This window comes from Thunnus maccoyii, chromosome 1 (genome assembly GCF_910596095.1).
Source record: "Thunnus maccoyii chromosome 1, fThuMac1.1, whole genome shotgun sequence".
NCBI classification, from domain to species: domain Eukaryota; kingdom Metazoa; phylum Chordata; class Actinopteri; order Scombriformes; family Scombridae; genus Thunnus; species Thunnus maccoyii.
This window is the reverse complement of record NC_056533.1, coordinates 25695789-25723197: the sequence shown is the minus strand read 5'-3', so window position 1 is coordinate 25723197 and position 27409 is coordinate 25695789. Positions and strand designations below refer to the sequence as shown.

Genomic DNA, 27409 nt, shown 5'->3' with positions numbered 1-27409 from the left:
AACACTTGGTCAAGGTTGGTTAAAGACTGGGGAATTTGGTAAATATTGAAATATCCATTCTGCTTCAAGTCAGCATTGACTTTAAATATTTAACCAATACAAAGATCCTTCCCTAACCTTAACCTAGAAGTTTAAAGGGGACATGTTATGCTTTTTGTGATTTCCTGTTATTTTTATAATGTTATGATGTCGGATATCTATGTTAAACATGGTCAAAGTTCCAAAACATGAGGTTAACATATGTAAAAATGCTCCCTGCAAAAAAAGCCAGAGCTTCAACCGGCTCTGAACGCTTTGTGGTGTTTTTTTCTACCTTGCAGACAAACTAACGTCAGATTGTTTGCACTTGCTCATAAACAGCTGTCTGTTCCGTAGCCTTAGTTGGTAAGGTTGTTGCTAAGGTTTTTCCATGTGTTGTTTGCGTTGTGCACTCTCATATCTTGGACTGGATTTTGGCTTGAACATATAAAAATGTACTTGAGAAGTTGACATTTCAAGTAAAAGATGAGATAAAGTAATGAAGTTCTACTGTTATTTTTGGATGGATTGTTGACATAACCTCTGGAGCCAGTGGAAGTCTTGCGAGAGTTGACCAATCAGAACACATTGGGCTCATCTTGCATCCAGATGAAACAGTGAACACACGCATACTTGAACATAAAACATAATAAAACACATAAACCTATAATAAAAATATGTAAAATGTTATGCTAAAACCCACCAAAAAGCTCACAATAGAATTAAAACAATGGACATCAGTGACAGCAAATCATAAAACCTGCTGTTCAGCCAGCCATCGTCATCCTAACCTTATTATCAATGATTAAAACAAGATCACCGTCATGGCCCACCAGTACTACATGATAGACTGATCATCAGCTGACTCACCCTGAAGATTTTGCATTGGATGAAATTCAATTTGATATGGATGTCCCATATCAACATTCTGTAGTCCAATATGATCAAAATAAATCCACAATTAGACTACATGTTTTAAGCTTTTAATCTGCTAAATCCTATGCACTAGAGGAGATGCACTCCTAACCTGGCAACACGTTAGTAGTAGTTTGGGTAAATAACACTAAACATACCCATTTACTCACTCATAATACCACAAGCCTCCAGTTGTGTCTGGTTCAACAATCATTTTGAGAGCTCTGTACAATCTTTGTGCTATGTTTTGAGTTTTGTGTTGCACCATGAACCATCTTTTGTCAGCACTTGCAGCAAAGTAACATTCTTCAAATATTCCAGTAAAAAAGTCTGTGACCTGTGTCCTCATACTCTGAATTCTGACTATGTGCTCAGTACATAATAACAACAGTACTTATTTTATTCAACCAGCACAAGACTCGTCTTTATAGAGCAAATTCATTAATATAAGAGCAGAGTTTAAAAAGAAAGGTGTCCTCTGCAACTCGCTGCTTCCGAAAACAGCAAAGATGTTTACAATTTGCTTTGCTTATGAATATTTTAAATGAAATTACAAAGGCCCTTTAAATCTTCATGCTAAGGTACAAAGATCGAAGAAAACAAAGTTTAACTACCTTGAGGTCCTGTGACATTTCATTGCATTAAGCACTCTCAGATATGTTCAGATCTTATGCATAAAATATACTGCATGTTGGCATAGTCTACATAGCATTTGTCGAGATTTACAGAGTGTTGCTCCAGAATACTTGCTTCCTCTGTGTGCTGGCTCTGTATACCTCTTCACATTGATGCTCCTTATTGCGTGGAAGGTTTGCTGTGGCAACAAGCCCGCTTGTAAATCATGCATATTCAATGAGACATGCAGCAGATGAGCCTGGGCCCTCCAGTCAGGCCTAGCATTAATTAAATATCAATTGGCCCTGCTTTTGTACCTCATTTCATGTCACATTCACACCTTGTCTGGGTTTGTTGAGGAAAAGTTGAAATGAAAGTTGTGGCCTTGCAGCTTGATACAATTCGTAGCATTGCTTGGCTTGAACACGTTGATCTTAACGCTAAGAATTCTGAATTGATTTCTACTGGGAGCACACAAGAAAAAACTTCAGAGTTGCAATGAGTCCTGTACTCAGTACAATTTTCACTGAGGGCGGCTTTAAATGAGAAATGATTGCAGCTGAATGCTAGTTTAGTACCTCATTCTGCTCATAAAGATTGTATTGGACGGGGTGGTAAACAAAATGATTGTGTCATTATTTTGAGAGAATAATTTGATATGTAGTGTATTCACCACTGAAAATTTGCATTTTAAAGTTATTCTAGCCTATCCATAGTTATAAACTATGGCTGTGTTTGGCACCAAGGTTTCTGATTTGTACAATGCTGAGAAGTGCTGCACATGATCTGTGACAGCTTACAACAATCACAGATCAATTCAAAATGTTGTTGGTCGCAACCTGCAAAAATGCATCACTGTAATATTACAAGTAAATGTTTGAGTCTTCTAATAATAAGCTACATTTTGTATCCGTAATAATGCCTGGATTATGAACATAATCAAATCAACATAATAGCAGTTAATTGCAGCATCCTCATAATCAGATGGATCAGAATATTCTTAGCGTCTGCTTGAGCCAGGATGTGTCTTTACTGTTCTTACACTAATATTTATCAGACCTTCACATTTTCTGTTGCTCCTTTTCTGTGGTACTTTTAATAATAAGAGTTTCCTCACTCTGTGTTTTTTGTACTTTTCCATTTATCTAGAAGTCTGTGGCTTTTTTACAGCAGACCTCAAGACTGATTTCTGACCTTTCTAGCAGCCATTGCATTCAAGGATACTCTAACATTCAATATTTTAAATTCAAATGCCACACATTACTTTTTTTTTAGGATTTCAGTACAGTATGTCTGAGTTTGATTACCTTAGTACAGATCAGGAATGCAATGCTTATTAGTTGCTGATTCCCAAATGTTGAATGTTGTAGCAACTGTGAAAGTAATGCCAAAAGTTAAAGGCAACAAATCATCACTGTGATGGATTACTTGTCTGAGGCAAATTTCAAGTTTTTGTGAATTGATTTTCATTGAGCACTGAAATGTTTGGAAACTGATGGCTGCCTGGATATCAAATGTGCTAGGCTTTGCAAATTAATCTGCATTAATATAGATTTGGAGTTACTGTAATGGGTAAAAAACATCAGTATATTTAAAAAGAACAATTATGAAAGTGTTTTTTTTAATCATTCACAAGATAGCACACAACCATCCAAAGAATAAAACCTGCTTGATCATGTATATAATAATGTATATCATATATGTATATAAATGTATATACAATATGTAAAAATAGTCTTAAGTGAATTTAGTATAAAATGTTAAGATGTATGCAGTGTTGTCATATAGGATGAATTATTAGTTTATGATATTTATAACATAGCCTGACATGTAATACACTCAACTGTTTGTGGCAAAAAGAATATTTTTGTACATGTTTTGCAAGACACTATTTTTTTCAATTATAGCTTCTAACAAAAATACTTCAAAGGTCCTTAAGCATAAGCAGCTTTCTCAAGGAAAACAGACCATAGAGTAACTTGTGTAAAAACTATGGCTCTTGCTATAAAACCCTATATACTGTATGCTTAAAGAAGACATACAAGTTTGGGTGCGATGCATGGTGTGGTGATCATGGACTAGTAATCCTCAAATGGGTCTGGCAGCATCCAGACAGGAAGTGATATCTCCTTATATACATATATGTATTTATTTAAGATTATCAAAGCTCTGATAAAGTGTGTTTTGAGAAGATAAAAAGTACTATCTTTACATGAGGTCACTAGGGAGTTTCGGGAAACTGCAAGTTCACAAATATCACATTTACGAGGATTTAGTTGACTTCTGAAAGATCATATAGCACCAATTTTTCACTTTGAAAAGCATTGAGGAGCTTTTACATTTCACCAACCTTAACATTTCAAATGTCATCACATCTGATTGTTCTTGATGCTGTCATAAAAAAACTTATGAGTCTCAAAAAGTCAGCTGAAATCACCTAAATGGATATTGTGCTTTAAAAACATCCTGTTAATGGGTATGTTCACTTGCAGAAAATAATTATGTATTTTCTAAACACAGTGAAAATAATGACCTTTGCTGTTAATGATTTGATCTGTCAACTCAGGGCTCAAACAAGAGATATTTATTGGATCAGTCTTGTATTTGAGCGCATTCAGCAGAGTTGCTGCTTATCTTTCACCAACTCTTTACTGACACTTCATAGCAAGTCAGCAGCACTGTTCACCTTGGAGTCCTTTTGATGATGTCTAAGGGATTCCCCTAATCCTCAGAGGGTATGGTGGAGGGCACTCTCTCCCTGCTGAGGGGATGAAGCCACTTAATGGATCACAAAGTTAATCAACCGCAGGCAGACCCTGACTGAACTGGAGGAATAGGTTGAACCGTTAGACTGGAGTCCTCTGGGACGCACACGCACACGCACACACACACTCACACAAACACACACACACACACACACACACAAACACAAACACACACCTGCAACACTTCCCTTAAACCTAGTAAAGACTTTAAATAACATCTTAACAATTTGTAAAATAATGATAATAATGTTTATTCATTAAACCAAAAAAGAAAGAAAAAATAAATAGTGTAAATAGAAGAAGAAATTGTAAGAAAATAAATGATATATGGAAAATATGATGTATCGTCTATACTAAAATATCCATAGGAGACAATATGACATTTTAAAATTTAAAGCTTTCAATGTTAATACATTTTAGCAGTGGTTCAAGCTTTTTATGCATATTAAGTACGATCAAAGAAGCTATATACTTTCAGTAAAAGACGCAGACAAACAAAGACAAACAAAGGGATGGAAGAACCACATATGTTCTATATGTACTTAGTGATCTGAAGTGTCTGCAGGCTGATGATGTTGCCAGAGAAGTCATTCGTATGTGCTAAGACAAGCATAACAATTGGAGTAAATACTTATTTGTATTCAAAGAAGTAGGATTTGCATATAATTGCAGTAATAGTAGCTTAAAAGACACGCAAATCTGTTCTATCAAGCACGAAATATGTTACTCTAAAGAAAAATACTCATGGGACATGGCCTCTTCTCTCTTTATTTATTTATATTTTATTTATGCCTATGATATCAGAAATTTTGGCTGTGATTTTCTATTGCAGCTCGTCTCATTTATAGTTGCCATACTTGTGTCGTCCCTATTGTGACTGTCAGGAGAAACAGGTGCCTAAAATGGTCTATATTTATGGTTACCTGGCATGGACGTCTTGTGGCCATGTTAATAATGACTCTTCTGTCAGGAGCTAAAAGGGAAGTAGTGTGATGTTGGTATAATGCTGCAAAATCTAAGGCAAGAGGTTTGAGTAGATGGACGGGTCAACAAAGCGTGTGATTTGGAGCTGGTTTCCTAAAGGTCAAAGTTTTTTTTTCATTAACCATGAATGCAACCTTTCTCTAACCTTTACCTAGTAGTTCCTCCTACCACCTCAACCATACAAAGGTGTCAGATCAGCAAACAGTCATATAAATGATTTTTGTACCAGTCATATGTGACAGTTTTGGGGGACAAACAATATCATCCTGCTCATGTGTCATTTTAGAAGGCAACAATGAAAAACATATATATATTTTGCTGTATAATATGGAGGTTGTTGTCACCACTTTGCCTTGGTTGTGTCTTTTATGATCTAGAATTAATGATTGTTTTCTACAAAATATCTTTTTTTGCAAGATAACCACCAGTCAGGCATTTATTTTATGAATGACAAACTCAAATATAATGCCACATTTTGTTCTTTTACAGTGTGTATTCTCCAAACCTTTCAATTCTTTCTTAGTAAAAAGTTGTTCACATCATTTCCCTCTAACAATTCCAAATGGATGAATACTTCCTGGAGGTCCTGCAGATCTCTCTCTCTCTCTTTTTTGTTTGCAATCTGTTATTATAAGTTTCTGAATAAATACTGCAGTGGAAGGTATGATTTTCATCTCTCAAACATTGTCGCTGTGCCTCAATCCTTCACAAAAGCAATTATAAAAATGCTCTCATGTATTTTTAGCCATTAGTTAGTGGCACGGTTATAGATGGTGAAGTCAGTTGGTCTTGCACCATTTTGGTCCAGACTGAAATATCTCAACAACTGTTTGATGTAATGCCATGAACTTTGGTACACACATTCATGTCCCTCTCAGGATTAATTGCAAAAACTTTGGTGATCCTCTGACTTTCATCTGGCACCATCATAAGGTCAAAATTTGCCCTATGCTTTGGTTTATGGCATTCCCATCAGCCTCAGCTGTACTTTTTGTTTAGTGCTAATTAGCAAATGTTAACATGCTAACAAGCTAAAGGAAAATGGCATTAGCATTTAGTTCAAAGCACAGCTACTATGGCTGTCTACTCTTTCTTTTTCTTTCTTTCTTTCTTAAAAAATTAAAATCATACTTGCTGTTGGTATGGCTGGTTGTGTGATACTGATAGTCCAGTTTTGATGATACATAAGTGCAAACTTAAATTTAATTCCACTGGCATTAGTTTTAGACAATACTATCAGGGCTTCAGTTTACAAACACTGTGGTCAAAAATGGCCTCCGTCAGTGTTTCTCATATTGATTTACCAATTACCTGTTTAAAAGTGGACATACAGACTCCAACAAAGCGCTGGCTGCCTTCTAACCTCCTGGCTCCCGAGCAGCTTCTACGAGATCTTCGGCATCGGTGAGGCGAGGAGCTATCAGTGGCCTAATCACCCATAAGCAATTCCACAGCTGGTCTGATGAATTTGGGCCAAGCCTTTTGCTGTGTGATCCCAGGGAATAATGCTCAGAGCTGCCTATGTTTATCTAAAGGTTAATGGAAGGTTAATAAGAGAGGGAACAGAGCAAATTCAGAAACCTTATTATGCAAATTGTGTTTTCTGAAAAAGAGTATGTGATTGTGATGCGGTCATGCTAATTAGCGGATCGTCTCTTCACTAGTTAAAATATGGCCACCTTTGAGGTATAATTTGAAGAAAGGATCTCATTATTTACAAGGCCAACATGAGCTGATTACTCAAACTGTGAAATAATTCTTGATAGAGGTGTTTCATTAAAACCTGTCAAACTGATGGTGAGCCGCTTGGCTTAGCAGTCTCCTCCTTTTTTAATCAACTCTCGCACAACATTTTCTGACTGTGTGTGCATGCTTTATTACGTGCACAATATAAACTGGGACCAGTACGTTCCAATTGGTTGCTGATGCAGTTAACGTCATGCTGAGCTCAGCATCTTAACCATACATAATGCTGCAAGGCTGGAGAGAAGAGTGCAGTATCAGTGTCCCTCTGTTTCTCATGTGCAGTCAACAATCACTACGAGTAAAGCCAGATGGGAAACGATACACTTGCTCAAAAAAAGCTATTCCCACACCATCATCTGAAACTGCCCTTTAACATTTGATTGATAGCTGCTAAATACATTTTAATCATGCAGGAAATGCTTTTTTTTAGCAGTTCTAATCCTGCCTTTATTAAAGAACACAAAGAGCGTTGATCCCTTAATGCTTCCATTTAAAGTTATATGTACTGTATTTCTGATAAAATAGCTGGATGACCTTGTCCTGTTTATGTAGAACTGGAGGTGGTTGGTTTGCTGTTGCATGAAGTTGACTTCAGTGAGAGTTATAAGAGGATATAAGCTGCTGCCGGGAAAGAAAAAGAAGTAGGAGACGGTGAAGGGCAGGTTTGCAGAGACCTTTACCAGCGCATGTCAATTTGATCAGGCCAGTATGTTTTGTTTTCCTCAGTGGAAAAAGGAACTGCACATAAAAATTTAACACATCCCCTCCTCTTGTTAACACTCTCTGACTCCATCTGATACAATATTAACAGGTTTGTTTTGAGCTTGTCTCTTATCACTCGCCAGAAATGAACACAAGAAATGACGTTTTTTTAATTTATGCCAGTGAAATTGTTCTCATTAGGCGATGATCAAAGATTACATTGCCAAACACTGTAGTGTGTTAGTAGCACATCACAATCTTCGTCTTCACTCATTTACATTTGGCCAGCACATATCACAAGCTAATAAGTAGCCTCATGTACAGTATGGGGCTATGTTTCTTAGGAATTAATGTCAATTTTAGTTGTTAGTTTTACTTATTAACCCAAATTTGACTTCATTCTAATATTTACAGCTCATGTCTTCAGTGATTTTTCGGCCTTGTTTTCCTATTTATGATATCATTTGCTTCGTGACACGTTTGTGGGAACCGGTTGTCCAAACAGCAGCCTGCTAAGAAAAGGTGTGGACACAGAGTGGATGCAGAGCTTTGAATTTTCCAAGCTGATTTGTATTCTGCCTGTGTGTGCAACCTGAGAGTGACTGACTGGCGGTCAGAGCCCAGTATTGACTGCTCTGAGGATGTAATAGAGGCTGGGGTGATGGGATCCAGGACATGAACACTCTCACTGTGGCATGTGCAGCAGAGCTATACAGGATATAACCAAGGCACTTAATCATTCTACTGGCTCCATGCAGAGATGCACAGGGCTCCGTGTTTTAGAATAATGCTTCTGCCTTAAATTAGATTGCATTGATCCTGCTTTTCTCTATAATTGCACAAACAGGATGGATGCTGGTTTTATCAGGGGGTCAGACCAGACATTTGAAATACTTAAGCTTTAAGTGCAGAAGGTAAATTAAATAAGACAAAAGGCAGGTTGACCTGATTCAAGGTGATTGGACTATTAAGGGATTGTCAGACAATGTTTATATTTGGAGAGCAAAGGTGTGTCTCTGTTTTAGTTATCCATATTCATATATGCATCCTTATAAACCTAAACTAATCATTTATATTAATGTAATTACCCCCAATGTTATACCTGTGTAATACAATGTATTTACTTAACTGTGATAGATAACTTCACATGATGGCAGTCCCAAATGGCTGCAAAAGATAGCTGTTTGTTTTATCTTCACTACTCAAACAAGCATGAGATGTGTTGTCAGTAAACACAGTGTGTTTATGTTTACCAGAGATGGCTGCTCTCTGATTGCTTTGCAGCAGAAGTACAAAGAAGGAAGTATGGCTGTATCTGGACAGAGCCATCACTCTCCTCACTGCTGCTCAGGCACAGGACTTACTTTAAATAAATACATATTTTATATTGAATATCTATTTTGACATGTCATTAAGTTTTTTTATTTATTAATTTTAATCAATCATTTTTTGGATATAAGATGTAATGAACTGATTATGTGTCTGCTTTAAAGCTGACAATATGGTTTATTTTTCTTATTGTCAAAAAATCCCTTGAAAAGACCAAAACCAACAATGGTAAGTTCCTACTTACAATTATTGTCCAAGTATCCAAAGCCTGATATGACCTATTCCTCTATGCCATAGACCTCAATTGTTGTCCTAAAAACAATTAGAAACACATTATGAGCCACACTGCTGCACTGGCTGACACGTTCCTTCATTATGATGAATGTGGGCACTGTAGTTTACTGGAGTCAATCTCACATATACCGTCCTGCTGCATTAACACTTAATATTGTACCAGTGTGTGTTAATCCGCAGCGAGAAATAGTTCCCCAAAAAACACTATTTACTCCTTTTTGAGTAACATTTGCTAAAAACTACTGTTCCCAGCTGTTTCAGAAAATTAACTTTGTTTTCAAAAGTGAAAGATTTTTATCTTCAGTAGGAACAAATGAGCTTTTTAGTATTGAAAGAATGACTAAACATTGTTGGTTTTGGTCTTATCGTGGTATTTGTTGACAATAAGAGCGACACAAGTCTACAGCCATGCTATCGCCATTAGACTTCGTCCTCTGGGAACCATGAATGTCCTATAATATATGAGATATTTCAGTCTTGACCAAAGTGGTTGACTGACCAACTGACCGATCGATATTGCCATCCCTAGAGCTATGCTGCTAGCTTAGCTAAAATGTCGATCTTTTAAGATAAAAGCATTACACCATAAAGTATGCATATGTATGGCTGTGTATTTTGTATACATAGCTTGTAAATATATCCTGCTGTATGTGTGCATGGCTGATTGTGTACTGTCGGAGCTATAAAATACCAAGGGTATTCTTACTGTGGGGCGTGTGTGATCCTTGGGTCAGATTTCATTCTGCTTCATCCATGCACTTGCTCCAATTCAGGTGTTGCACACTAATGTTGCTGACAGTTTCTGGTACTGCTCTACAGTAAATAGATGCGGCAGCTTAAAAATTCAGATGTGACACTTCTCGATTGTGTCAATATTGAAAAAGGGAAAGAGAGAAGAAAACACAAAAGGATCATTCACGGTGGATCAATCATCATAAACCGCCTATTCATTAAACACTGTAATTGTACAAACACCATAAATGAATGAAATTGTGTAAAATGATATGATTTATGTGGATAAAGAGTTAATTTATTCTGTTTTCTCTGGGCGTCTGAATCTAATTGAAAGGGGATGCCGTCTCCTGCGCAGAGCTATATTCAATTGTTCTGTTTGAGAATGGGAGCACTCAGCCTTCTCTCCAAGAGGTCTCGGGTGGTTTCTCTTCATTTAGCTTCTCTCCTTAGTTGATCTCATTCTTTTGTAAACAAAACAATTCTTGGGAAAAACAACTGGCTCGGTATGCATGTGTCTTTTTATTTACACTTATCCTGCTTGTCATGCTCTATATGTCACGCTTAGATCGGGCTATATCCTGATCATTAAAATGCATGCTAAGAAGCTAAGCCATATGCACCACGAGCATGTGTGTGCAGTGTTCATGTACATCTATGTTGTTGTTTTTATAAAGGTGTTAAAATTCATGTTACGTGTATGTATACAGACTCTCATAATAAGATACTGGATAGCAATCAGACAGTTTGCATTTGTGTGTGATGATGTTGCACTTGTTTGGTGGATATACGCGACTGCATAGGCAGATACAACAAGACATAAACATCTTTATCTGAGACATGACGACTTGCACACTTTGATTTGATGGACAAGGTAGGGGACAGGTGTATCTCTTCTGACACGTTTGATTGTGTCAAATGATTCACACAGTAAGGCCAGTCTAAGATGTGAAGGGAAATGTGAGGAAGGCCAACGACTTTTCCACTGTCACAAATGATGCCCTTGTAGACCTAAACCAGTTTTCCATGATGAGATGAATCAAAATATATATATTTATAGGCAGGCACGATTGTCAGAAATGGAAAGAAAAGGTTTCACAAAAAAAATACAAGTTTGCCATATGGCTACTAATACAGATTAATGAAGTAATTCAAGAATAAAATGCCTAAGAACAACAACAGTACCATACTGCAAAGTATATTACTCTGTGGAAAGGTTGTTTTTAATAATTGTGAGATGATCCCATGCATATAATGTGATTAACAAATATGTGTATTTAACATGGAGTGAGCCAAAAAGTACATTTGGGGCTATTCAAAGTCCCGACCAATGTCCAGATCCAGACAGCAAAGTGAATCAGTGTGTAACAGACCATGTGACACTTATTATGTAATGTAGGGATGTATTTTTTTTAGTTTAAGCATTGTTAGTTTAATTAAATATCCCAAACATACATATTACTTACCTATTTTATAAATTTTACCTTCAGGAAGGTTATAATCAGATTTCGTTCTGTTTTAGAGAGGTGTTGACACATCTCCACATCATTTTGGATGAATATCAATGTGGGTAGACAGAGTGAAATGTGTGAAAAATCCATACTAAGTACAAGTCTTGTTGAATGTGTGAATTTTAAGTGAATTTATATGATTGGCTGTATTTTTGTTACATTTTGGAAAACACTTATTTGTTGCTGCCTTCAACCTCTAAACATAAAGGAGATTCAAAGAAAAAAAAAAAAAAGTAAAGAGCACCCTTGGTAGAAACTTGATACACTATTGATACACACAACAAAATAATATATATTTCAACATCCAGTCCTTTTCATTGCTTGAAAAAAAGAATTTACAACATGGCAACAGCATCACAGAACACAAGTTAGAAATTAATCTTCTAACAAGACTGCTTTTGTTCATCATGTAGTTCATTATTAACAGCAGCAGCTTGTACAAAGCTTATTTGCGATTTGTGACATGATTTGTCAAATGTCTGCAAGTGTTGTTCCCCATTGTCTTTTGTGTTTCACTCCATTTCCAAATGTTAATAGATTCCCAGGCTGTAGCATTCATGCTTTCTTCCCACTTATTTCTATTATCTGTTTTATTATGTATAAACAAAAGGCATCATCCACTTCTGCTAAATAGCTGTTACTTCTTAATTTGTTTTGGGGATTTTTTTTCTTTTTGAAGAAGAAGAAGCAGCTAGCACAATCCCAAGACAATCATACATATGATTAGGTGATGATGATTTTTGTACTCTATACAAAAACATCCATTTCAATGTTGGATACTTCACTTGGATTAAAGGATAGGTTCACAATTTTACAAGTCCTAAAACAATATTCAGGTGCCCAAATGAACATGACACATGTTTTTCTTGCTGTAATTATTCCCACTTGGTCACACTGACCATTAGAAGAAGTTATTGTCTTTTTGCTGCCAAATTCCATCTTTTTGTTACGATCCCTCCCCTGCAGCTGAACAGGAAAACACTGTCCATCAAGACAAAAAGATTGTAATTGTGGCAGATTTCCACTGTATTTGACTAACTCAGATAGCTGAAGCTTCATATTAGCTTCAGATAAACTTTTAAATATATTTTTGCTCAAAATGAGGACTGGGGATTTTGTCCCCCATCACTCATGTTAAAAGCATATTTTGAGGGGATCTTCTAATGGTCAGTATGAACAGGAGGAATGATTACAGCAAATAAAACCTGTTTCAATATCCATATGGACACTTGACTATTGTTTTAAGACAAACTTGAAAAATTGTGAACCTGTACTTTAAATGTACTCAAAAATCTCCTTATAGTCTGGATGCTGGGCTATTATTCACTTTCCTTCTTACCACCAAACTGTATAGAAATGTTAAATAAAAGGATTGGAAAACCAAATCACTGATTTTGGCTTTCATTTCTTCTTAATACAGTGATGATGTAATCTCTCTAACTGTACTTGTTCAAAGCAGACAGAGAAGGAGGCTCTGCATCCTCTCTTAGGTTCAGTTCTCAGGTTTATTTCTGGCAGCCGCAGTCTAATAACACTGTCAAATAACACAGAAATCAATGTGGTTAAATGGTGCTGAAGCTCCGCCCCAGGCAGTAGTCTTCAGCAAGCTGGATGGGTCTAGCTCTTTCACAATGTGATTGTTTACTTCTGAAAACAAAAATAACCCCAATGAAGGCGTATTCAAACGAATTTCCATTGTCAAATATCCATGTGTGTGTTTTCCTGCAAACACTGCTAACACTGAAGTGCAAATACATTTATTTTCTAAAATAAGCAGCTCAAACTGTCACAAAACACAGTAACACTAACATGTCACCTTTTTGCTGTTTTATTTCAACTGTGATGAATTTTACAACTTACAAAAATATGCTGTTTTCAGTACCAAGCTCATCATCAGCAAGTGACTGAGGATGAGCAGACAATCCCCATTCAGGAGGCCTCCCTAAAGTAATGGAAGCCGTAATGAAGTTTGACAAACTTGAACCGTTTTATAATAACTCAGTTGCTCAAACAGAGCAGCTGAAGATGTGGACATAAAGCTCTGGACTCTCTCATAATCACACAAAAGAAACTTTCCATCACTGCAGTTGTTAAGTGTTTTTCCTAGTGCTGTTAGTGTGGTATTGATCATTGTTGGTCTAAGTCCTCAGGAATCAGCTTCTATTGATTTTGCTTTCAGTTGTAAGCCCCTCTTTCTGGCCTATGTCTCTCTTCAGACCAAGCACCTTTCCAAACATCCTAACCTCCCTGCGATGGGTTTACTAAAACATGTCATTAGTGCGACTCTTTGCAAGCTAATCTCCAAACTCAGTTGTGCTTGTATCCAAAAATGGTCAACCAATACAGCCATTTTCAGCCATTAGGTTTTGGAGGCTAAATTTGCCTGAAACACTTAAATGGCATAAGAAACATGTGTAGGGCAGTTATATTGAGGTCATAGTTGGTCTTTTAGAGGGATAATATGCTCCTTTGTCTGGACCTTCATTATCGTTCATAAAAACAACCCACTTCTAGCCAGAAGATTCATCAGTGATGATGGTTATTAATAGCTGTGATGCAGTCAGAGTCAATACTGTGTGTGCATATGAGATATTAAATAACACGTGTATGTCTCTGTTTGTAATCAAGTATGCGTGTGCCAAATGGAGAAACATGTTCATTTTATGGATTTTAAAGTTTATTTTAATGCACAGCTGGGTGCCGCAGATAGTTCAAATGTAAATGGAGCACACATTTGCATTCTGCGTCCTGTTTCTTTCTTCCTTTGGTCTCTCACCCTTCCTATATCAGGCTTTTTAGTAACAATTGTTGGTTTTGGTCTTTTTATGGGATTTGTTGACACTAAGAAACCTATAGAATATCACATGGCTTGTCCTTTAATATGATTTTACCATTAGGACCCTGAGATTTGGAGCTTATGGAGAACTAGTTCAAAAGTCAGTGATATTAAAAAAAAAACTGAAATATGAAACTTGTCGTTTTTGTAATGCTTTAATTTCCTTCCATAAATATAACTGCATATTCACATTTAACATGCAGTGTGCATTCAGTACCTGCACATGTATCCATTCTTTAAATGTACTAAATACTTTTTCTTAATGAAACTTGAGGTGATCAGAGCTGAGCTATTCACCTTAGAAACAGTGGTTGTGTAAGCCTGGTTTTGTACTGAACTGAATAACAGCTTGAACCAGCAACACACTGAACGTACTACTGAACTTAAGTTGGTATGAATCAGCACTGAACGACGCGTAGGTGTGAATGATGATGCGTTCAGAGCTTTCGACTGATCAGCTCAGACGAAAAGTGAACAAACTATGCAGTCAGTGAGTATGTATCTTTGAAAGGCAAAAAACAGCAAAGTGATTTGTAATTTCCACCTGTAACTTTGTATGCTTTTATCACTACCTATAAATGTGAATTTATTTCTTTTAACAAAATTGTGTAGTTTTTGTATTTTTAAGATACTGTGAGATCTCACAGGTCTTATTGTTTGGGGTTTTACTCTTAGATCAAGAATTGCTTGTTGTTTCCACTGCAGTAAAGAATGGCTTCAATGGTGCAGACTTTATTCACCAGAAAGGCACATTCTGTCATTCTGTCTACAGCTTGTTGTGTATTAGAAACCTTGAAGCTTCAGTAAGAGGAATTGATCAAGGTGTTGAAGTTCAGTGCTCTTGGGTACAAAACACAGACGGATTATCTGTGAGCTGTATACCTTCAAATAGCTGTCCTGGGGACTCCTCGGCAGTGAATCAATAGGTGGTTAATTTCAGGCCACACTCAGATGCTTCAACAGTAGCTCATGTATGGACTCTTGAAGAGGCTGTCAGTGATAAATATTTGTATTTATATAAAAACAGCACATTCCATTGTAGTGAAATTTGGCATGTTAGAAATCAAAAGTGGCTATTCAGAAGCTTAAATTTGGATGTAAACAATGAGATTAGATAAGATTGGACTTTAATTATCCTTGTGGGGAAACTCAGCCATTAAAGCAAGAAGCAATTGTTGTGGATCCTGCTTTGGGGAAAGGAATTACAGGCTATTTCATCTGCGCCATAAAAAGTCAAATTGAACTCCACAGAGAACAAACAGCATCTGAAGCTGGTTTTATTTTTTCTGCTAGTAAGAGTTTCATATCAGAGCTTTTATAGACTCCGAAAGTGTCTGGGTTAGAGTCATCTTGCCCACGACAGACTTATGATTCTTGGGTCTAAGTGTTGGGGTGCAGCCTCACTTCTCCCCTGTGAGGATAAACCAGGATGGAGTCTGAGGTATTCTGAGCTAACATCAGCAGGGCTAAAGAGGACATTCTGTTTAACTCAGGAAGGGACGCTGAATTTCTCCTCTCAACACTTGAGGCCTCCAAAGAGATGTAAACAGCAAGATGGATGTTGACAGCTGGTATGGTGCAGTTGTCTGAATTGATATCCGTTGCTGTTAAGGTGTAATTTCAAAGGCTTAGACAAAAATGGGTGTTTGAGGTCAAGCTCAGGTGATTTGGAGAATATAATGTGAAGGTTAGAAGAAAAAAAAAAAGCTTGCTCAGAGTGTTGTTCTATTTTTCAAGTTTATATAAGAAGTCATTGTCTCATTGTCAAATACTGTGCAGTATCTCGACTTGATGAAATGTTCTTACACTTACACTCCTCAAGGCAAATATAAACCTCCCTGAATAATCACCTCACCTGTTTTTTCTAACCCCATCAAAACTTTATCTAGAGTTAAAAAAAAGGATATTAATGCAACTTCCATGATGTTATATTGATTACGAGCATCCTTCTGACTGACATGTTGCTTTCTGCTCTCTCCTCAGTGAGTCCAGATGTGACCAGTGATCGCAATCATCATCATCATCCTCATCATTATTCACCTGCTGAGGCTTCTGAAATAGGGGGCAGATCCAGGAGTCTCGGATTGACAGGATCCATCTCCCTCTTGATATTGCCTTGTTTACATATGCTCCTGGCCTTGTAACGGCTGCCTTTTTGCAGCATGCAGCAACTTTCAAGACTTGATTTCAAGCGTATTTATCAAGAATTTAAAGGGCCAGTGGACTTAACGAGCTCCAGTATGTAATGGAGCACCACTTCCACACAGTGCAGGACACAGGGTAGTGAGTGAACACTAATGACCGTGTGGAAAGTACAAGACACTGTGGCTTATATAAGAGAGCATATGCATCAGCTTTGAGAATTTTAATTGATGATTATTTTTTATCAGTTACCCAGCATTCATTAACACTAATAATGACTTATTTATAATAGCTAATGTCAAAAAATAACTACAGCATATTTTGTACAAATTTGGTATTAATTTAAATGTATTTCTGCATATAATATATATGATCTGTAGATATAAATAAGCAGCAATCTCACTGTAATGCACACTGCACGCACAGTACAGGTTGTATATTTTGCACCCTTTTTTAAAATAGGGCTCTACATCTTCAGTGAAAAGAGTCAAGTAATCTGAAAGGTTACTTTTGGTGTTGAAATTTAAATGAAAAATACAACAGCTTCCACAGGTCTTGCAATTGAAATATTTGTGCAACCCCTAATTAAAATGGCGCATTCTTATTACGTCTTCATAGGAATCCCTTTTGTGTGAATAAATCTATGGTAAATGTTTTTTAAGAACGTTTTTATACATAAGTACAGATTGTGCTTCAGATTATTGTAGAAAATCTACAGTAAGGTCTCAGACGTGTACTATATGTTCTTGTGCGTCTTGCTAACAGGAGGCAAAAAGGAGACATCTGCTTCTCTTCACCTGTTATAGCTGCTGTGCTGTCCAGAGTCAATTTAATTGGTATATTTCAATTGCAAAATTGACCTGCAGTGCTACTGCTCAGAGAAATGGTGAAAGGGAGGGGCAGGTGAAGGTCCGGGCAAGCGAGCAAATTCATACTCCTTTCTCCTTTAGAAATAGATTAGTTTCATCAGGAGTCTATTATCATCTTTCAAACTCAATCCTACTCTGGCTTCATAGGCCCTGGACGGTAGCCGATAGCTCCTGGATCCACTGGTGAGGAAGAATCCAATTCCTTCTACCTGTTACCTGGCTGCATACTGCTACTGCTGTGTTTCTGGCAGGTCTCTCTGCAGAGAAAGAGAAAAATGATTTGTTTCACATATGCCATGCGTGTCTGGTCAATGGTTGAAAGAGAAGGGTGCTTAACAGTACTGAATATTGGCTCTCTGGCTCATATATGCTGGGGAGGCAGTTGTAGAGCTAAAAAAATCACCCTTGAGATGCTGCAGAAGCTAAAGTGATACTGTTAAACCAAATTTCACTATTCATTTACTATACACAGTATATATATATATATATATATATATTGTGTGTGTGTATATATATATATATATATATACATATATATATATATATATATATTTTGTGTGTGTATATATATATATATATATATATATATATATATATATATATATATATATATATATATATATATATATTACACCCCACTGAATAATAGTAAAACATCAAAGCTGCAACTGTAAATACTGTAGATGTAAAAATTAACTGAGACATTTCCATTAGGGCTCAAAAGTGTGCAGAAAGATGTATTCTATAGAATATCTGTTACTGTAATTGCATAAATAAACTGTAATGGTGTTAACATGATTCCTAAAATTAAGTGACTTTAATTTATGGAGCAATATTACAGTTAATTTGTACATACAAATGTGTGTGTAACCCGTGACTATTTAGTATTCTGTTCATCTCAACGTGAAACTGAGCAATGCAAAGTGCAAATTGGATTTCTTAAAATAATTTTTTTATCAGCTGCAGCTTTTTTCCTTTTTTCTTTAACAGCCACAGGTACGATCTCCTCAGGTACTGTGTTTGATCTTATATGATCATATTTTAAAATCGTGTGACCTTCTTTACACTGCAGTTGTCCTAAAGCGTGCATAGTAATTATTGTCATTAGTTATTTTTACCTTTATATACCACATTAGACTTTCATCATGGTGTCAAGGCTGTTTGAGCATTTGAGCCACTCAGGTAGTTTGGAGAATTTCAACTACAATCTCAAGGTATATAAATTATCAGTTTGATGTGAATTATTATCATGCCCATTTCTCAGATTGAATTTGATGTCCTGTAGCTGTTACTGTGCAGTATATGAGTCTCTTGATCTGGGGTGAGATTCACAAAACAACAGTCATTACTTAACAACCCTGACACAGTTTAACTACCTACTGTTCCAAGTCACGACTGCCTCCCCCAAACCAATTATATCACAGGTTGGCACCATCAAAGTCAGGGCCATCATCAACTGTGTTAATGACACTATCAAAGAATAATGTCAAGTCTCTAACTTGATAAAACGGCAGCAGGCACAGACACAAAGGTGTCTTGAGGCTAAATATAGGTGTCAGGTTGTGCTGGTTCTTCTTTACTTAGAGGAAATAGTTCAATTTAATGTCTTATGTGATTATTACAATTATCCAGAGGATGGGGAAAAGGGGGAATCAGTTATGTGCACCCACATCCAGACACTGCAGGCATCTCAATGTGTCAGAATCTCATAAATAACATGTTTACTCTCTGATATTCAGTTTGAATTGGAGAGTGAATGTGTTACTTGAAAATGGCGTTCTTGTAATACATACAACTCTTTTTTGACCCAGACTGTAATTGGTCCTGCAAGAAAGATTTTTATAATGTCCTTTAGAAGAAAACTCTAGTTTATAATAACTTGAGTTTTATTTTCATAGCTTGGGCCATCCATTAAATCTGTTATGATAACATTTTACTCACAACTTAATGAGATCTCGGACAGCAACATTGAAAGTAATAGGTCAGACAGGACAATAAACACAAGCTGTCAGAGAAGCGTGCAGGTTGTAATCAAACCCCCAGGTTACTAAAACCTATTTGGAAGAGAAAACAAAGGCAAACGTTAAAATGATTACCCAAACTGCACACTGAAGGCATTGATCACAGTTAATAGACCGAATGTCAGGTTCAACTTTGACTGACCTCACCTGCTGTAATCGTGCAAACTAACTGCATTGCTTTGCAGTGATTATTAGCAAAAACACAGGTGGGCTCATGTTCAGTTTTACCTTCAAATATTGTTTACAACCTGTCTGATTATCTGAGTGTTTGTGGTTTTTGCCCTGTTCGACCTATTTTTGCTGCCACATTTTCAGATCTCAGTAGGTGGGCAAAATGCTATTATAACTGACAGAACAAATAGCCAAAGCTATGAAAGGCCAGGCAAATTCATTTTTGCTTGAATTTCATATCATACAGTGAGTCTACAACCTATTTTAACTTGAAACCTCCTTTCCCAGCAGTATCCTGAGGCTTTAGGTTGTCATCCATCCATTTTGAGTCGCTTGCTCCTGGTCAGGCTCAAAGTGGCTTCAAGACAGCATGCACAGCAGCCAAAGTGTCTTTTTATTGACCAAACTCCTTCATCTCTTTCTGTGGGACACCCAAGTGTTCCCAGGTGTGCTGTAATGTGAGATGTTATCTAGGATTTCATGTTTTCTCAAAGCTTTAATATGATTTCTTCATGGGAATACTTTGCTGATTTTCCCAGTAAAACTGCAATTTCTCATCATAACCTAAATTTGATTTTAAACAAAAGTTGGGAAAAATGATGTATATTTCTGTTCTGTCCAATCTTTAATATATATTAGATGACATGTTAATACTTTTTTAATAAAATAATGGAAAATAAAGGCTATACCACAATTCCTAATGATGTTTGGCCAGCTTCTCTCAGTGCTGATTTGAGGTAATTACCACATGCAGCAACATGGAAGAAGAATCTGTCACCAAATCACATTTGGCTTATTTTTCATCCCACTGTTCAGTGGTTTGAGTGGAACAGCCTCAGAGCCCCTCACTCTACAACGCTCTATCTTCATCTCAACACTTTGAATGCAAGAATCTCACCCTTTGGTCAATGCTGACTATAGGTGAGAAGTTAGAACAAGAATTGACCAGTAAAATGAGACTTTTGGCGCTCTTTACAGCTCACCTGTTCTCACACCCAATGTCCCTAACTGGCAGTCAGTCTCGGGACTTCATGTATCTTGAAGGCTTTGTCTTTGACTCTTCCAACTCTGCCTCTTTTCAACAAGACACATCTGTGAAATGTCAATTTTCCACAAAAAGCGTACTTCTTAAAGAGGACAGATGTATTCATGTAAACCTCACGGTCATTGCTTTATTAGAACTATGATGCTACCTGCATTTCAATAACTACAAATAAATAATATATCTAACTACAGCTTTAGTGCTCATGGTTTCAATCACTTATTTTGACTTAATGTTCATCTGAACTTTTAAATTGTTTTTTTTTTTTTTTTTTACCAAGATTCTTCATGATAATTCCTTTGATGGACAATTCTGTGATTTTTAGCTGCCATATTTATGAGTAAAAGACTGATTTTTAGGTGATATTCATGCTTTAATGCACATATGTTAACATGCAGTGGCTGTTTAGAAGTTGAATGTGTATAGAACAAGCAAAGTCTTTGATTGCAAATCATAAGATCAGATTTAGTCTCAGATTTTTCTGCACCTGAACAGCCAAATTCCCAAGAGGTCGGTAGCTACTGTTTCTTTTCTGTCATCTTTGTTATCTTTATTGTTCATTTTTGCACATCCTCATAATGAGGGAATAATAAACGACCACATAGGTCGATTGTACCATGCACTCCAGAATGACCCATAGGAGCGTTTTCTATTATGCCGCCTCTATCGGTGCTTTCCAAAACCGTTACAAATCACTGTTAAGAAATAATTGTGTTTTATGATTTGACAACGCTGTGGTTTGGGTTTAGGCACAAAAACCACTTGGTTAGGGTTAGGGAAAGATCATGGTTTGGGTTAAAATGATCACTTGAAACATGGTGTTGGTTAAAGTTACTACTTAAAGTTAGGCAACCTTCATTGTCATGGCAGTAAACACCACAACAATTGTAGTTACGTTTTTTAAAAAACTGTCCCAATTCATGGTTGGAAACATGACATTCGCAGTTGGAAATGGGAAGCGAACAGCGATCTCCTTTGGCTAAGTCCACTTTTTGCCATCTGTGTATCTGACCATCCACCCAACCCGCCTCCTTCGATTTTGGAAATTTGTCATATTGTTTATATTGACGTCATCTGACCTGTGTCACTTCTACGGGTCATAATTACTACATCCACTAGATGGCGTCTGTCACTCAAACGTAACTATAAATCATTTTTACTGGCTGAATTTTGACCTATACTGTTGTTTTTCTGTTGAGGACGAGCTGATAAAATGTCATGACACTAGCTTTCTTTTTATACAGAACCACTTTTAAACCAAAGAACAATAACAACAGTATGGAGCCAATGAATGAAGCACATATTGGAAATAAAAATAATTCTTCAAATTACTATTTAGAGTTCAGCTAACTAAACTACACCATCTTGTTAAATATCGAATCACATCAACAAACCAAATTCATGTTTAATTTTGGACAAGTGTGCAAAGTGCAGTTATTCTTTGTAGAAACTGCCTTTGGCATGTTTCATTACTGATAATTGGGAGTTGAGAAACCCGGACAGTAATAGGACAATGTTCACTTCCCACACAGAGACCAGAAAATGAATGCTGATATTAATGAACTCCTGCATTTTAAAAGAGGCGAGGACAGGTATTTTTGAACAGCTCTCATTGCAGCAGCTTTTGTGCTGGAGTGAGTCGAATTACAATACACTTTGGTGTCTTCAAAATTACTCAAAGGTAAAGCCTCAGATAGTAGGAGCCGTTGTCTTTGGAGTCTTTTATCTCTGCATACTGAAGAAGAGCTCCTGGGACCCTCTAAAGAGAATTTTGCTGAGCACTGCTTAAATGTATACAGAGATTAATTTCATATTCCCATCGAGGTTTCTGTTTCACTCAAAATTATTACTGTGACCTTGACAGCGGCTAACGTTTAGCCTCAACTTAGATGGGAGCTTTAATCATCACAGTGCAGACACAGACAGGGCTTTGTATCATTCTTAAAGTTGTTTGCAGCTGTTTGCAGGAGCTTAACTCTGAATGCAAGGTATGTCTTTGAATAAATCAAGGAGATAAACTGTTTTTTGTAATATAATAAAGGTATTCTTTTAATAAGAGAAGGCCTATTACTGTACTAACATTGAATTTCCTGAACAAGTTGTATTTGCCTGACAAGCTTTGTGTATTTTATCAGCTAATGAATTTGAATTAATGTCTTTTAGTATGATTTTTCAGCATTGCCTAGCTAGCCATGCTAGCAGCTTGGATTTAGTGACGTCGATGTTGGTCAGTCAGTCCAGCACTTTTGTCCAGACTGAAATATCTAATGAACTATCAGTAGTGTTTTGTAACGCTTTACAGTAATTTAATGACTTTTTTCAATAACAAGTAGTGTAAGGGATTTGATATTCATTACAGATACTAATCCCAGTAACGCTCTTTTACTTTAACACTTGGGCGTCCACATTCTCACTGTCTTACCGATGTTGTGTCAAAGTCTGTTTCCCTGTCGATATGTTTCCCTGTACCTTAACCTGCACCCAACCTTATCATTAACCCCAACCAGTCATCTTCTGAGATGCTTAACCTGACCCCCACCAGTTATCTCTGCTACACCCAACCCAAACTGTAACCTAAGCCCTAACCCCGATTCTGTGGAGGTAGTGCTACAGGAAACACAATTCTAACAGGGGTGGAACACTATTCGAGCAGGGGAACAGACTTGACACAAGACCAGGATTAACGGAGGGTTGATATCAGTATGGTTTCTGCATTCAGCTGACAGACCGCTCTTGAGGAGGAGGGAATGCGACTCGCTGTAATTCCAAAATTGTCATATTCACATATTGTGTGTTCTTAGCTGTCTTGCTAACGTTAGCCATGGATAAACCTACATTCAGAGGTCACCTAACGCTAGTTTTACTAGTAATGTGAGTATTTTGTAATCAGTAATTAGTTACAGTTTTCAAGTAACTTGCCCAACAGTCACTATTAAATGGTTTGCCATGAAATTTGGCACAGATATCCATGGTCCACAAAGGATGAATAATGACTTTGGTGTTTTTCTGAATTTTCCTGTAGCACCAACAGCAGGTTAAAGTTTTCTCTTACTGTATTCAGTTAACTACCTCAACATCAGCAGCAGGTTGGATGAATCTGACTTTGGAGTTCGCCTGACTTTCTCTAGCGGCTCTAGCACCACGAGATTTACATTTGTAGTTTTGTGTTCAGTGTTTCAACAACTACTAAATGGATTTCCATGAGATTTCTTTTTTCTTTTTCTTTTTTTTAATTTTTTTTTACAGAGATTCACTCAGTATGAATTATAATAACTTTGGTGCTCCCCTCATTTAGCGCCATCATCAGGTAATTTTTGTTTTCATTCAATTATGACCAAAATACCTGCTAAACTAATGAGCTTCAGCTGTAGATTTTGTGTGTGCATGGTGCTAATCAGCAACTGTTAGCTCTAACTCTAAACTAAGATGATGAACATGGTAAACAATATACCCTCTAATATACTGTTCACTTTCATCGAAATCCATCCTAGTGTTCAGCTTAATTACAGGTCTGCGGTCTGTGTAACATTCAGTGAACTTTTAGTTAAATCCCTCCCACACAAATGTCACACACATCTGCTACACACAAAGGCAAGCACGTACACAAATGCAATTACAGTTACAAACTGAAGTGGGAACAGTATTGATGCCAACAGGTGGAGCTCAGGTCAAGTGCAACTGTTGACCTGCACAGTGTAAAAATACAGAGACATTATGGATTATCAGAGTTATATTTTACTGAACATTCACAGCTTGGATCCAACAGTGAGGTTAAGAACCTACATTTATTCATGACTGCGCTGTTCATTTTCTATTATTCATTTATTTCATTTTCAGAGGACAGTCAGTGTCAATGAGCACCAAACTGAGCCACGGTGCTGCCCCACAGGTACTTTTACATTTCTTGATGTGTATTTTGAGACATTAATGGATTAACTGAAGGCACGGCCCAATGGGACACACACACACACACACACACACACACACCTCTCCCACCTCCTGCAGACGGCAGTCTGTGCCTCCTCACCACTCTCTCGTTTTCTGTGTTCAAGCTTTTTTTTCCCAAGAGCATGGGGTAAACAGTCCCATCAATATAGTGTTTTCCTGCTGTCTGCCCACCCACTGCTTTCAGATTATCAGGCAGGACTACAGCACAGGTTTCACAGTAAATCCTCTCATCCCTTCCCTCAATGGCTTTCCTCTTCACTCATCTTATTTTTTCATCACTCTGACTCTCTCTCTCACAACTTATTCTATAATGACGTTTAGCTTCACTGTGTCAATCATCATTTTCAATCCTGTCTTTTCATGCAACTATATCTCTTGAGGGATGCTTAGTATATAAAATGCTAATGTATTGTATATGTTTATATGCCTTAAACTGTATGTTAGTTTATTGTCATAGTATTACACATGTATGTGTCTGCTAACTCGACCTGAAATCTAAATTTGGCAGATTTTCTTGGACGTGAGTCATAAGTGCTGTCTCCATGAACTGAAAACCTTGATCAGGTGTGGATAAGTGACCATAAATTAGCTTGAAATATGTGTGCAGGAGTCTAACATTTATTAAAATGTTATTTGATGTACTGCTGTGGTGTCAAGTGAGCCTGCCGTCTGCTAAAGAAAATCTAGGACAGTTAACGAGGAGCTGAGAAACACCAGCAAATGACAAAAAAAAAAAAAAAAAAAAAAATTGAAGAGGTGAATAAAATAAAGTGTGTCTTTAATTGAAGTCATGTCTCCAAACAAACATCAAACATTTGAGTATTTTGCCATTTTCAACAAACTAAACAAGATGATTATCATTCTGTCCAAATGTAACAAAACAAATATTTTTCACCTTTTATCATTTTCAGAACTAACAGGTTGAGTCCCTCCTGATGTGGCCACAGCCTGGGAGGTTTTTTGTTCTCTTCATCTTCCTCATCCACATGTCTGCTCTTGGAAGGTCAGTTGGCATTTGGCCACACAAAGCAATATGCAAAATGTGCCGCATGAAACAGAAGGCTAACTTGGCACACGGTGAGATAATCAGACATGCTGTTGCTAATCCTTGAAAATGTTAAAATTCACATGTGCGGTAGTAGGGTGGAAAGGATTTAATCAGTCTTTCCCTTGTTTACACCTTACTACTAAAAAAACTCAAATTAGTGCATTATCAACTTATAATTAATATATTAAAATGTTCCTGACATAATGCTTCTGTGATGCTTTGTTGATTAATCAGCATCTGACATTTGCATTCATGCAACAGCTTTACCATCATCATCATCATCCCTTTCAATGATGATTTGGGGGAAGAGTTCTATTTTATTTACTGACCTACTTATCACAGCTCGCACAAGCATGGCTGCCACCACCAACACCATCCCCATGGCCACTGACCCATTTGTCAGACAAGCCAAGCTTTCTCTTCGAAATTTCAAATTTTCAGATCACATAAGTCATGCTTAAATCTTCTCTCTAATAATTCTCCTCTGCTGCACCATCACCTAATTTTCCCTTCTTCCAAATTCCCACCCACTTTCTTTTTCCCATAGTTCTCCGGTGCAAGGTGGGTGTCCCGCTTAACATCAGTCCCTGACTGAGGTCTGACACATCCTCTAGCTGCATCCAGGGCGGAGGTACTGCCAGTTCCATTTATGACACAAGCTGATACATTATTCATGCTTCTTAATTAGGTGGTGAAGCAGAAGCTTATACGAATGAGACATTCAGTAGATCACGGTCTTGGATGGCACTTTCAACGTTACTTTGCCACCTCATACAAAAGCAAAAATGATTTTTTTTAAAAAAGCCGTTAGAGAGGATAGAGATGATGTGGTAATTTTAGCTACAAGCAATGATATTGTGATAATTTTAGGAAAGGTGCACATGAGTACAGGATGTTCATAAAATATCAGGGCACACAGTGTGAAACCCACATAGGGGATTATGAATATTATTCACAAACAACTGAAGACAACCTGGATGTTTTTTCTTCATGGTGTCGACTAGGAAAGTTATTTGACATGCTTTTAAAACATGAACTGAAACTTTTTGATTTTTTTTTTTTTTAGAGAGGAGTGGAATTGCTGCTTTTCTATTTGACACTATACAGTTGGTATGTGTTATCATCATGAGCTGTTATTACTGTAGCTGGTTATACTTTGGTAATGATTTATTTTGCAAGTCCAGAATGGATCCATTTAGATTTCTAGTTTGGACCAAATGGCTGCTAAAACATGCAGGTCATAGGCCAAAGAGGTGAACCAAAACCTCTCTGTTTGTAACCAAATGAAGAAGTTGGATAGAAATACAAATATAATAATAAACAATAAATGTTATTTATACAGCACTTTTCAGAACTTAGTTACAAAGTGCTTTATATGGTTGAACAAGGATTATAACATTTCAGCAGTGCAATAAGGGAAATTACAGCAGATAGATCATTTCTTTCTTTCTCTCTTCTTTCTTTGTATTACTATTATTATGCATTATGCATTAAGTGTAAGCTGCATTTTAATGTTAATGCCAAGGTGGAGCTACTTTTTTACAACTTCATAATGGGAAGTTTAACCTATAAACAAGGCATAATATTTTATAAATTGATCATGTTATATGTACAATCTGAAAAGTAACCAGTGACTGTAAGTGTGAAATAAATCTTGTGAGGAAAAAAATATTTACCCCTTTAATGTGGTGGAGTGCAAGTATAAAGTAGCATAAATACCT

The 27409-nt window shown here is 36.9% G+C and overlaps 1 protein-coding gene across 1 annotated transcript in view; it reads left to right on the top strand.

Moving 5' to 3' along the window:
* The window catches only part of gpc5a (glypican 5a), a 118503-nt gene extending 101310 nt beyond the window's left edge, over nt 1-17193 (top strand). The window contains exon 9 of the mRNA XM_042421657.1: nt 16431-17193. Coding sequence (XP_042277591.1) covers nt 16431-16591 — 161 coding nt within the window. The 3' untranslated portion in view covers nt 16592-17193. The remainder of the gene's footprint in view (nt 1-16430) is intronic.
* The last annotated feature ends 10216 nt before the right edge of the window (nt 17194-27409 follow it).